At 37.6% G+C, this 14,468-nt stretch overlaps 1 protein-coding gene across 7 annotated transcripts in view; it reads right to left on the bottom strand.

Annotated features, from left to right (window-relative positions):
- Positions 1-14,468, bottom strand: part of TASP1 (taspase 1) — a 313,757-nt gene that overhangs the window by 158,803 nt on the left and 140,486 nt on the right. For all 7 annotated transcript variants that reach the window (XR_005377556.1, XR_005377557.1, XM_038571594.1 and 4 more), the window contains one exon: positions 7,005-7,115. Coding sequence is in view for 5 of the 7 variants with exons in the window: in XM_038571594.1 (XP_038427522.1) it covers positions 7,005-7,115 (111 nt within the window). In the remaining 2 variants the exon portion in view is untranslated. The remainder of the gene's footprint in view (positions 1-7,004; positions 7,116-14,468) is intronic.

The following is a 14,468-nucleotide window of genomic DNA, read 5'->3' as shown; positions in this document are numbered from 1 at the left end:
AAAGGAACAGAAGAAATATTTGAAACGACTGAGAGTTTCTCCAAATTAACATCAGACACCAAAATTACACATCCAGGGAGCTCAGAGAATAGGCAAGATAAATGCCAAAAAAAACTATATCTAGGCAAATCATATTCAAAGTATAGAAAATCGGGGATGCCTGGGTGGCTCAGCGGCTTAGCACCTGCCTTCGGCCCGGGGCGTGATCCTGGAGAACCGGGATCGAGTCCCACGTCGGGCTCCCTGAGTGGAGCCTGCTTCTCCCTCTGCCTGTGTCTCTGCCTCTCTCTGTGTGTCTCTCATGAATAAATAAATAAAATCTTAAATAAAAAAAAAAGTATAGAAAATCAAAGATAAAGATAAAAATCTTGAAAGAAGCCACAGGTAAGAAACACCTTACCCATAGAAGAACAAAGATAAATATTACATCTGACTTCTCAGAAATCATGGAACAAAGAAGAGAGTGATGCAAAATAGTTCAAATGTCAAAAGAAACAACAACAAAAACACACAAAAAACTCCATACTTGAATGTGTGGACTGCAAAATTATCTTTCAAAAGGAGGAATAAAGACTTTCTCTGACAAACATTTGGGAATTTGTTGCCAGTAGATCTGCCTTGCAAGAAATATTAAAAGAAACACTTCAAAGAGAAGGAAATTGATAAGCCAGAAACATGGCTCTACATAAAGAAAGGAAGAACATTAAAGAAGGAATAAGGGTAGGGTAAATAAACTTTTATTTTTCTTATTTATAAGTGATCCAACAGACAATAATTTGTTCGAAATAATAATAGCAATAATGTATCTTAGTGTATGTGTGTTTATATGATTATGAAAGCCTGAAATGAATGAAAGCAATGATATAGGGATATAAGGGAAGAATTAGGAGTTTTTTGTTATTCGAGGTACTTGCACTACCCATCAAGTGGTATGGTATTATTTGAAAGTGGACCTAGGGATCCCTGGGTGGCGCAGCGGTTTAGCGCCTGCCTTTGGCCCAGGGCGCGATCCTGGAGACCCGGGATCGAATCCCACGTCAGGCTCCCGGTGCATGGAGCCTGCTTCTCCCTCTGCCTATGTCTCTGCCTGTCTCTCTCTCTCTCTGTGACTATCATAAAAAAAAAAAAAAAGAAAGTGGACCTAGATTAGTATATCACAAACTGTAGGGCAACCACCAGAAAAAGTAAAACAAAACAAAACAAAACAACATTGATATGCTACAAAAGGAGAGAAAATGGCATCCTGTAAGATGCTCAGAGTATAGAGAAACAGGCATTCCTACACGGGAAAATGATATAGACAGAAATTATAGACAACATGAATCTCTCTCAGTAGGGAAACAGATAAATTATGGAACCACAGAATATTCAGCTATAAATCTCTGTATACTGATATATTAAAAGCATCAAGATAAGGGGTGTCTGGGTGGCTCAGCCAGTTAAACATCTGCCTTTGGCTCAGATTGAGTTCCCGGGGTCCTGGGTTCAAGCCCTGCACTGGGCTTCCTGCTCAGTGGGAAGCCTGCTTTTCCCTCTCCCTCTGCTCCTCCTCCTGTTCGTGCTCTCAATCTCTCTCTCTCTCTCTCTCATGGATAAATAAAATCTTTAAAAAGAAAATCAAGATACGTTAAGTGAAAAGTATGCTGCAAAACAATATATTAGAAATCTCTTCTTTATAATTGTTTAAAATGATGAAAGAAGGAGAGTGGGGGTGGGGGATACACAGACAAACAGAATAGATTATAAAGACCTACACCAAATTGTCGGCAGCAGTTCTTTCTGGCAAAAGCAACAGGACTTAGAGTAAATGGAAGGGGGGTATCTGTCTTGGTTACTATGTAAAATTTTTCTATGTATACACTGCAGTGAGAATCTCTAGATATATTATCTATGCAGACGCTTTTTTAAAAGAAAAAAAAAAAGGAAGCAAGAAAGGAAAAATATAGTAGTGTCTTTCCATAAAACCAAGAAAGTCATTGCTAGCTTGTCTCAGTTACTGACAGAATGATTTTAACCAAATTACTTCAAATAGGAACTTGAGATCCACCATTAACAATTTAATTTATAGTTTCAATTAAGGAGCAATTTGATTTACAACTATACTTTTACACAAATAGTTTAGATTGGCCTGTGAACAAACCAAGGATCAAAGAGAATTTTGGAACTAGAGGGGACTTTCTGGCCCCTCATTTTACACATGAGGAAACTGAGAACAAAGAGATTTGTCCTAAAACAAACAACTAATTTCTTCACTGTTAAAAGAGGAAAGAATTCAACCTTCTTGCTCCTTGTTCAGGACTCTGGTAAATTCAATTTATTTCTTCTAACTACTTTATAAATATCACCTGTGGTTCCTGAAAATTCCCAAGTGGTTCCAGAAAATTTTCATTTTCCAAATCACCTGATTAATAAAAAGAATTTCACATTTTCAGGTTGGGTGCAGTAGAAAGTCAAAGAACTTAGCATGGTGAAGGAATTTAGAAACTCTCTCTTTCAAATAAGGAAAGGAAAGTGGGAAAGTGGGAAAGGGGAAAGGGGAAAGGAAAAAAAAGAAAGGAAAGGAAAGGAAAGGAAAGGAAAGGAAAGGAAAGGAAAGGAAAGGAAGGTACTGGCAATGGAACTTGAATGGCAGACGTACTTGTAATGGCAGTTACCTTACGGTCATTTCTCCTTCCTGCCTTACCTTCCCTTCCCTTCCATTCACTTCCCTCCCTTCCCCAGTCCCTTCCCCCCTTCCCTCCCCTTCCCCCCTCCTTCCCTTCCCTTCCCTTCCCTTCCCTTCCCCTCCCTCCCTTCCCTCCCTTCCCTTCCCTTCCCCCTTCCCTTCCCTTCCCTTCCCTTCCCTTCCTTCCCTCCCTTCCCTTCCCCTCCCTTCCCTTCCCTTCCCTCTCCTTCCCTTCCCCCTTCCTCCCTTCCCTCCCTTCCCTTCCTTCCCTTCCCCTCCTTCCCTTCCTTCCCTTCCCCTTCCCTTCCCTTCCCTTCCTTCCCTTCCCTCCCTTCCTCCCTTCCCCCCTTCCCCTTCCCCTTAAAACCAACGGCCATTCAGAAAACAACATAAGTAGCTTGCTACATCCAGTGAGTCAGACACAGAGTCCAGAGTGCAACCCAACTCTGCTAACCCCCAGGATATTCTCCCCTTGTATTTTTTTATTCATTTTACTTTAAAAAAAAAAAAAAAGGCAATGTGATCCTGTAGAAAGAATACACACTGACTAGGTGACATTGGGCAAGTCATTAAACTTGGAAACTAAGTTTCTTCAACTATTAAATAAACAGAGTCAATCAGATGAGCTCTGAAGTTTCTCACTTCTTTCTGTGAACCTGGAATTTTAAAAATACAGCTCAAATGCATTAGGTTATGGGATCCAGTGGCAAAAAATACAGTGGCAGTCTAACTCTGAATACCTTCAAAGAGCTATTGAGAAGGAGAGCACAAAAAAAAAAAAAAAAAAAAAAGGAGAGCACAGACAACAGTAGAGAGCAGAGTGGACTTTAGGAATTCCAAATCTGGAAAGGTAGAACTAACTAGCTGGTGAATCTGTGGTTTCAGATTCAGTACAGTGCTTCAGAAAGTTGCCATGCACCATAATTCTACACCTACCACAGGTTTACAGGAAGTTAACTTCTCCTGAGCATCTAGTTTTCACCTCTTAGTATTCTTTCTCACTATTGTTCTGAGAATGCATCTAATAAAGTTGGACAACTAATACCAAATTATATAAATTATATATGGTATTAAGGCCAAGAATTCGGTTTCCTTAAAAAAAAAAAAGCATTCAACATCAGTAATTGCTAAAACAAACAAACAAAAATAATACTTAAGTTTGATTCTGATATATTTGAGGATATAGTAACACGAATGTAATTAATCTTTTTCCAAAAAATCCTAAGAGGCAAACTTCAAAGACCTGTTCCTAACTCATTCCTCAGCTCACATTTTGCTATCAGGCAATTCTTGCTAGCATGAATATAGCTAATACCATTACTTGTATCTTCATAACCTCAGTTTAACTACCTGTAAGAAAGCACCTATACAAAATCTCTTCTTACTGAATTCTTTTCCTTTCTTTATTCACTCTGTTCTTCCTTCAGATATATCCAATTCTTTCTTGCCCACCAACTGTTTTTCTTTCTCTCTTTGCCCTAAAAATCTTTTATAATAGGCTATGATACTTATTAAAGGCTTTAACAATGAAATAGTTTTATCCACACCCCCAGAACTTTCCATTGATCCCCTCAGTTATACGTGTGCATACCTAGTTGATACAAGTTTTATACTTTGAGCTTCTAAGTGGACTTTCATAAATTTGAAGTAAAGGCAGCTTTTGGATGAAATGTGTTTTAAGTAGGTAAATCCTAAATTTTGGCAGAATAAGTAGTTTAGAGCTTCCCACCAGTATCCTAGATAGAACTGGGGCTAGGCTGTGACTAGACATGTGGACATCGGTGGGAAAACCAGAAGAAAAGAATGGATCACTAGTATAGGTTTCTGTCCCTCTTTCCAAGCTGCTGAAAGTGGAGGAAAAAGAGGAGACCCAAAAAAAAAAAAAAAAAAAAAAAAGCCCTAGCTAGATCTTCAGAATCCAAGAATAGATGAGACCTCAAGACACAGAAAGCCAGGTAGGGAAGCTCCCCATTTCCATGCCACACTCAGACCAATAAGATGCTGCATGAGTAAAGTAGAAAAACTAGCCTGATATACTTGGGCCATGAATACTTGATGTTCTCACTGATTATTCCAGAAGTTTCAGACCATCTGATTCTACTACCACTAGCATCTACTGTCAGTGGATGCTATGCGTACTAAGGAAACCAGATGTTACAACAAGACCACGGTCACCATAGTGAATTCAGCAGTAATAGAAGCCAATAACCCATAAAGGAGATGGAAGGCAAGTCTCATCTGAGCAGAAGTCAACAGCAGGAGGAGGATGACCATGAGCGAGATGGTCCCTCCCACAATGACAAAGAAGCTCCCTTGAAACCCCATGGCACCCAGTAGAGAGGGAAAAGTGGCAAACAAATATACAATGCCATGTATAAAGAGAGACTAGGCTTACATGGAAGGAACTAGCAGAATGAAAGCAAGCAGTCAGGCATTAAACTGAGTTAAAGAAGATAAACAGTTACAAAAGGCACCTTTCCTGCAATTTCCAGCATGGGCTGGGAAGGAGAGACACTATGGCTGTGGACATCTGGTGAAGTATGCCCCAGATACAGGCCAACACAGTCCTTCTGTGACTTTGAAGCCTAGGTTTGGGCCTAGCAGTAGGCCCCCTTCAGCTGCACAGGACCCCCTTGGCAAGGCCCCACACAGTCTGCCATGTAGCCCCTATGGCCCAGAGGGTCAAACACCAAGTAAGTAAGTCCTTCTATAAACTCTCTGTGGCCTGTGAGCTGAGGTGCTCTATGTCTTCTGCTCCCACTAGTGCCAATCTCCCACTATACACTTGGCCAGTATATACTAATCATCTGTTCCCTATCTGTACTCGAGACTCAAGAATAGCCTATTGTTTGCACAGCAACTCCAGACCCATCCCAGTCTGGTGAAACCAATGAACTTTTCTGCTACCTGGTGGCCAAACCAAACCTCCTTCATCAAGATCTGTACCCCTTCCAAGTATGTCCTTACTGAGACACTCTCTCACCTCTAGAGTACTACCTACAGTTTCTTTATATCTTACAGTTACTCTTTCAACACAGTTAACAATTTTTTGTGTTAAACTTCCCCTAGTTAACCTAATGTATAGTTTCTGTCTCCTGATTGGACCCAGAGAGCTACATCCACCTAGTCTCAAAATCTGAATCTATGAATATTTCCACTTCTTCATTTCGTCTCTATCCCGTGGACCATTCCCAGCCCCTCATGTCTCCTTCCTATAGAGATGGTCTTGGACAACCTCAGATCTACTTTATAAACCCTCCCCCCAAATACCAATTTGTTTGTCAACTTAGAAACACATAAGGGTTCTCTCCTTTCTATCAGATCAAATATGAACTCCTATGCTGAGATTTTAAGGCTTTCTGTGACCTGGCCTCACCAGACCCACTGCACATCTGGAATACTTCCTGCCAGGTAAAAGTCATGTAGGTGTCTGGTCAACATGATACTACATCCTACTGTCATGTCTGTGTTCATGCTCCTCTCTTCTCCCTCTTTTCCCACTTATTCCAAAGTCTTCTGGGACCAGTTCTAAGAGCCCCTATCCATGAGTTCTTTGGGGAACGATTTCTTGCTACACTTTTGTCTGTGTTATCCTTATCACATAATTAGCATCTTCATATACCCTGTCTTAATTCTCCAACTAGAGATACCACTTCCCAGATTAACCCTGTAATACCCTTCTCTAATCTATTCATGGCTATTACTCTAACTCATTTTTAACTATACTTTATATGTCTTATATAACTTCATTAGCCTTCACATAGTGGTAAGCTCAATGTTACATGACAGGAAAATCAGACTAAGTCAAAGAGTTTTAACCCTATGTAACAGTTGTGGATAGGGCCATTGCTAGGCTATACAAAATCTTTCTACAGATTAGAAAAAGGCACCCCTTCCTCCAAACTGATGAAGTCTCACATCTGGTTACACAGTTTGGCAAATGGAGCCCAGGCAGGATTTCAACTCAACCTCATATACAACTATACATAGCAGCACTGGATTCATTAATATATCACGGACTAAAAGATGAATCAAAATGTATTAGAAAAAAAACTTTTAAAGGATGTTATCCCTTGAATTGTGTTTTAGTAGAATTTTATGCTATATCACTCTAATCTTAGATAATGTCTCAGCTTGGGCATTAGATTAGTTATATGGCAAATTTCAAGCATCTGTGGGTATCTCCTGTAATTCTTTTCATAACCAATATTAACTGAAGGTCGAAGTCTATGCTAGGCCCTGGAGCTAGGCCTTGTTGCACAAATATAGTATCTGACTGATTTACAGCTCAGTGATCAATCTATATTTAGAAGAACAATACTTTTAAAGTCATACTTACTGATAAACTTGTTTTGCATAGTCTCCAACAGTGCCTGGTGAGCATCTTCAGCTTGTAAAGCATGTGAACATTCTCTAGCCAATATGGTACGTACAAGATGCTCCCCACATCCTAGAAATAAAAGAAGACCAAGAGCTATTGAGGAAAAGCAGTTCTAAACATCCTTATCGTACTAGCATTAAAACATCTTCATATGTCATTTAAGAAATAGTTTTGGAGAATAATTCAGTGATGGATGAAATGACTTCTATGAGCGATCTAGAATTTTAGTTAGAAAACTCAGTAGAACGTAAAGAAATAAATAACTGTCTAATATCAAAAGGAAACAGAAAAATAAAAGAAAACCCCTTTTTCATAGGAATGATTTACATAATAAATTCAGATTCCCTGAATTCAGATTTTCTGCCTAGGAATCTCCTAGGGCTTTGTCTCATTTTCACTGTTGGATAACTACAGAAATTCTGTTTTATAATTTATTTGTTTACATACAATTGTCCTAGTCCCCAATTTTGCCTCACCATCCCACACACCTGGGAGCATGGGAGAAATCTAAACAGCCCAGGGCAATCTAGATCTCCATCTACCTACTTTTCACTAAAATGTCCGCCACATATCAACGGCTGCAAAGTGGACTTAATAAAATAGCAGCTTTCTCACCTTATAATAGTAACTTACATAGCCTACAGAACTACTCTGTAATTCTAAAAAAAGAATGCATTTTAAATCCATGGAGTGAACTTGGGACCATTCAGACACACTAAGAAAGAGTATGTATAATGGCAATGGAAAGCACTGCCTAAAATTCCATTACAGTTTCTATCTGTTAAAAGTAGAAACTGGGGTCACCTGGGTGACTCAGTCGGTTAAGCATCTGCCTTCATTTCAAGTCATGATTCCAAGGTCTTGGGATGGACCTGGCATTGGGCTCCCTGCTCAGCGGAGAGCCTGCTTTTCCCTAGCCTTCTGCCTCTTCCCCTGCTTGTGTTCTTTTGTGGACCCTCTCTCAAATAAAATCTTTTAAAAATATATATTTAAATAAATAAATAAAAGTAGAAACTTCCTGCAAAAGCAGAGACAAAGGAAATTCAATTTATAGGTTGATAAGTTCAAATAAAAGATTTCTGAAGAAAGAGACTTACTTTTTTCTTAGATATAAAAAATATTAAAAAGCTACTTTGATAACCATTGGAGGAGTAAATCTTTCAAAAAAAAAAAATACTAAGTAATGGGGCACCTGAGTGGGTCAGTCAGTTAAGCATTCCACTCTGGGTTTCAACTCAGGTCGTGATCTCATGGGACATGAGATAGAGCCCCCTGTGGGAAGTCTGCTTGAATATTCTCTCCCTCTGCCCTCCCCAACCACACACATGTGTGCGCTCTCTCTCTCTCTCTCTCCCTCTCTCTCAAATAAATCAGTAAATCTTAAAAAAAAAAAAAAAATACTAAGTGCTACTGGAAATGCTTATTCTACATAAAATCAGTTATATTAATTAAAATGTAAATTTCCTCTTACACAAATGAGAACAGTAGATAATACATAAGACCTGCTTCCTGTCTCTTAAAGAATAAGGCTTTTTTTTTTTTTTTTAAGATTTTATTCATTCATTCATGAGAGACACACAGAAAGAGGCAGAGACATAGGCAGAGGGAGAAGCAGGCTCCCCACAAGGAGCCCAATGCAGGACTTGACCCCAGGATCCCAGGATCGTGCCCTGAGCCAAACAAAGACACACAACCACTGAGCCACCCAGGTGCCCCAAAAATAAAATAAAATCTTGAGGGAAGCAGCTCAACATGGGCACTGGCTGCCTAACTTGCTTACACCAAGTTCCAAACCCCTGTGCTCTTGGCACTGCCCTTATCAGTCAAGCTTGCTTCAGTTCCAGTGGGATGGGTCCCTCACCCAGAAGACCAGCAGAAACCCCTGCCCAGACCATACCTCCTGGCCAGAGAGTTCTATAGGGCCAACTTCTGGTGGAGTTGGTGTCAGGGTCATTTCACAAGTAGACCAGAGCCCACCTAGTTAAAACTTTCCACATTTAGGTGAGTAACCAAACATTGCCCACAACAAGTTAAAAGAACCTCTGCAGATGAGTGGCCTGAAGGACAGAGCTGCCAAAATAATACAGCACAGTGCACACAGCAAGGCTATCATTCAAAATAAAAGGAGAAACAGTCCCAGACAAACAAAACCCAACAGAGTCCAAGACCAATACACTAGCCCTGCAAGAAATATTAAAGGAGACTTTTTTGAGTGCCAAAGAGAAACCAAAAGTGACAAAAACAAGAAAGGATCAGAGAAAATCTCCAGAAATAATGACAAAGTAATAAAATGGCAATAAAATAAATACATATCTATCAATTATTTCACATGTACATGACTAAAGGCTCCAATCAAGAGCCACAGGGTGTCAGAATAAGTGAAAAAACAAGACCCATCTATATGCTGTCTATAAGAGACTCATTTTGGACCTAAAGACACCTGCAGATTGAAAGTGAGGAGGTAGCAAAATATTTATTATGCAAATGGATGTTAAAAGAAGGCCAGAGTAGCAATATATAGTGGACAAACTAGACTTTTTTTGTTCTTGTAATTTTTTTTATAGATTTTATTTAGAGAGAGAGAGCTAGTGCAAACGGGGAATGGCAGAGGGAGACAAAGAGAGAGAATCTGAAGCAGATTCCTGGCTGAGTGGGGCACCTGGCACAACCCTGAGGTCACGATGTGAGCCAAAATCAAGAGTCGGACGCTCAACTGAATAAGCTACCCAGGTACTCCCGTTCTTGTACTGTTTTTATCCTCCTTTGGCAACAGAGTAGTATTGGTCTCATGGACTGATTCTGAATGTGTTCCCTCTATTCCATTATTTATAAAGTTTTGATAAAGATTTTTATTAATTTAGTTTAATGTTTGGTAGGATTCACTAATGAAACCATGTGGTCTTGGGCTTGTCTGTGCTGGAAGATTTTTGATTCCTAATTCAACTTTCATTCTCATTGCTGGCCTAAGATTTCCTACTTCTTGCATTCAAGACTCATGATTGAATCTTAATAATCTGTGCATTGTTAGGAATTATCTGAAACTTTTTCTAAGTTAATTATTTGTCAGTATATACTTGTTTATAGTAATCTATTATCACCCTATGTAATTCTCTGATTATCTGTTGTGTTGTTTTCTTTTTCTCATTTTGGTTTTTGAGTCTTTTTCTTCTTAGTTAACATAGTTAAAGCATTGCCAATTTTGTTTACTTTTTTGGAAAAATGGGTCATTATTTTCAATATTATGTTATTGTTTATTCTGGTCTCAATTTTATTTAAAATTTCTGACTTTTCTTTGTTATTTCTTTCCTTTACTAAATTTCAGCTAAGCTTTTTTTCCTAGTTCCTTGTGGTGTAATGTTGTTTATTTGAACTTTTTCTTAATACAAGCATTTATAGCATAAATTTCACTCTAACATCTGCTTTTGCTGCATCCCATAGGTTTTGAAATATTGTGTTTTCTTTTTCTTTTGTTTTGAGAGATATTTTGATTTCCATTTGATTTCCTACTTGGCCCACTGCTTGTGCAGTAGCATGTTTTTTTAATATTTATATATTAAATATTTAATATTTACATCGTGGATTTTTCATCTTTGTGTTATTGTTGATCGTTAGTTTTGTACCATTGTGGTTGGAAAATATAGTTGGTATGATTTCAGTCTTCTTAAATTTGTAATATTTGTTATGCCTCTTTTTACGTGACTTAACTAGGGGATTCTTCTGTGTATACTTGAAGAAAATGTATATTCTGTTGTTCTTAGATGGAAAGTTATATACGTATCTTTTACAACCACATATTCTGAAGTATGTTTCAAGTAAAAAATGTTCCTGTTGAGAAAAAAAATTAAAAGCTCACCTTAAAAAAAAATTCGTGCCAAAGGTATTTCATTAGTTTATTAGAAAATCAAGTTCTACATTTATTCACATAATAGGCAAAGGGTATCAGAGGATCTGAGCACCTACTGAGAATAAAGGAGAAGTATGACTCAATTCTATAGTCAAAAAATCCACAGCAAAAGAAGGAGCATCTCTACCATCCACTCCAATTCCCCCCACAGGTCCAGGGACAAAGCAACGTTTTCTCATGTTATTAATTTGCACGCACGAGCGTGTACACACACACGCACACACACCCCACTGGTAAAGGTTCTTAGCAATCAGAAATATGAGCTAAGATTATCATATGAAAGAACTTCTTTTAAAAAATGTCTACAAATTTTTAAATTTGTGAATCATAAAGCAATACAAACTGATATAATACACAATTCTCTGTTTAACTGGCATATACTATGACAAGCATTGGCACCAACAACAATCACCCTAAAAAATGTTATCTATAATTGTTAAACCATTGCTATTCCTTTCATATCAGTAATGTTCCCTTCATATGTAATACCTCTCATTCTCATTCTCTCCTTCCCTTTATCCCTCCCAATATATACACGCACAAATGCATACACAGATATGTGCATATTATGAATACACATACAATATATACTTATTGCCAAGAAACACAAACCATTCAAAAAGTGTGAAAGTTTTTTTAAAAAATCACTTGATATTTTGCTAGAAGTAATTTCCCTGAATTTTTTGGTAAAGTGTAAATGTAAATATCCTTCCAGATCTGAATATCATTTTATATGTACTTACACTTAGAGGAAGATCTAGAAATGCAATTTAATATATAACTTTCTGAGCAGGACTGTGGTGTTCCCTATTTTGTAAAAGTTTTGCAATATTATTTTTATAATCAGGGAGAAAATAGCAATAAAGCTAATAGAAAAGAAACCATTTTTGACACTTAATATGTTAAGACACTGTGCTAAGTTCATGAAACTCCGTAAATTTCAATTCCCTTTTGTGTACATATTTGATGTTGAAGAGTGAAATGTTATACTTTGGAACAATAATAATTGTTAGGAAATTGGCATATTATAAGCTAAATGGGTGTTCAAAAGGTTATGTACACATGCCTCAAGTCAAACAGCTAAACCACATGAAGTTAACATTACATCAAAAGTACACAATATGTGGTCAGAGAGACTTTCCTCCGTTGTTACACAAGAATATACAGGGTTTTCCAATGATTGATTTTTCACCAAGAAACTTTTAAAATTATGACTTCTATTCGGACATATATCACCTCTAACATAAGAGCGTTGACATCAAAAGCTTGTTCTCCTGCAGGTTCCAATCAAAGAAAAGTATGACTTATGTGGTTTTACCCACAAAATTCCAAGGTTTCTTAGAATATCCTGCCAGATAGCTGAAGTGTGATTCAAAGGCAAACAGTTCCATTCTTTATACATGAATATGAAGAAATAAGCCTTTCGTTGTATCCTCCTTCTGTCCTTATTCAGGCAAGTGTGTATTCATATTCTCAAATCTTAACAGAAAACATAAATTATACATAGAATGAAGACCTAACAACAAACATAGAAGAAAAGTGATATGGGCATACCTCAGAGATATTGCAGGTTCAGTTCTAGACCACTGCAATAAAGTGAGTCAAATAAATGTTTTGGTTTCCTAGTGCATATGAAAGTTATGTTTACGAAAGTTATGTTTACACTATCCTCTAGTTTATTAAGTATGCAATAACATTATGTCTAAAAAGAACAATGTACATACTTTAATTTAAAAAACACTTTAGGGACACCTGTGTGGCTCAGCAGTTGAGCGTCAGCTTTGGCTTAGGGCGTAATCCCAGATTCCCAGGATCGAGTCCCACATTTGGCTCCTTGCATGGAGCCTGCTTCTCCTCCCTCTGCCTGTGTCTCTGTGTCTCTCATGAATAAATAAGATGTTAAAAAAAAAAAAAACACTTTATTGCTAAAAAATGCTAACCATCATCTGAGCTTTCAGTAAGTCATAATAACTGACCAGAGATCACCATAACAAATATAATAATAATAATGAAAAAGTTTGAAATATTGTGAGAATTACCAACATGTGACACAAACATAAAGTGAGCAAACACTGTTGGAAAAATGGTGCCAACAGACTTGCTCAACACAGGGTTGCTATAATCCTTCAATTTGTTTAAAAAAAATAGTAATATCTGTGAACCACAATAAAGTAAAGCACAATAAAATGAAGTATGTCATTTAATATTTAATATTAAAAATATTTAATATTAATAAATATTTAATATTTAAATATTAAGTTTAAAAGAACTAACTTATTTAGCATCAGTAAGAGTGAAAACTGCATGGATTGAAACACATAGTGAATTCATAACTTACATTCTAAAAAGCATTTGTCACCTTTGAAGATGCTATAGAACCAATTCATATTCCAAAAACTGGTAAGTAAAAATAAACAATCTAGCATTTCTCTGTCCTTCCAGTAAGAACTGTACACCATGGTAACCAAATAGTTTTATAAAGGACAATTTTCTCCATAGAAGTATCCCAATAAAGAAGAATTAAACAGAATTAGAATAAAATCATTTGTAACCTATAAAGTGATACCTGATATAGCAGCAATCATCAATAGCTCCTAATACCACAAAAGGACACAGACATTAAATGTCCTTTGATATAATTACACCTGTGTAGTCTTGCCCCACACTAAAAAATTTACACTTGAATCTGAACAAGTCTCTAAATTCAGTTATCTATTTCCATAAATAAAGAGCTTTTGCAAAAAAACTATAGCTAACATCACACTTAATGGTTAAAAACTGAATTGTTTCTCCCTATATCAGAAACAAGGTAATGATGCCTACTTTTATCAGTCCTATTCAACAATATTCTGGAAGTTCAAGCCATGGCAATAGGCAAGAAAAAGAAATAAAAAGCATAACGATCAGAAATAAAGAAGCAAAACTGCTTTGCAGATGACATAACTTATTATGTAAAATCCAAGGGAATCTACAGAACAACTACCAGAGGTGTCTCTCCAGGTTCTTCCTATCTCGTTAGTAGTCTAGGGCAAAGGTTGGCAACAGATACCTGCCTGGTATTTACCAGTCCCCAAAACGTGGACTTGATTTTGATTTTCATTTCTTCCCCCAACCACTCACTCACCAGATTGTTACTGAACACCCTCTTGGTGCCAGTCCCAGAGTGCATAGCAGTTGGCAGGGCACTATTGCATAATGTCAGATCTCCCTAGTGGTGGTGGATCCCTACTTTGCTACTAAGTAGTCAACAGTCACCCTGGCAAATCCAGATGCCGGTGCCCTCATTGTGTATCTTACAGATCAACTTTGGGGATTTAGATGAGAACCCTATATTCAGAAAGAACCCTGGTCATTCCCATAGCCGACTATGAGCCACTCTCTATGGCTCAGTTATCTCCCACTAATCCCAACCCTGAGCCCAGTCTCAGTTCACTCCTTCCCAGTATGCTTCCTGTTGCTGAGACTCCAATATGCCCCATACTCAAAGACTTAAAAAATATCAAACATTTTCTTGTGAG

The sequence above is a fragment of the Canis lupus genome, chromosome 24 (assembly GCF_011100685.1).
Source record: "Canis lupus familiaris isolate Mischka breed German Shepherd chromosome 24, alternate assembly UU_Cfam_GSD_1.0, whole genome shotgun sequence".
Lineage (NCBI taxonomy): Eukaryota > Metazoa > Chordata > Mammalia > Carnivora > Canidae > Canis > Canis lupus.
This window is presented reverse-complemented; position numbering and strand designations above follow the sequence as displayed.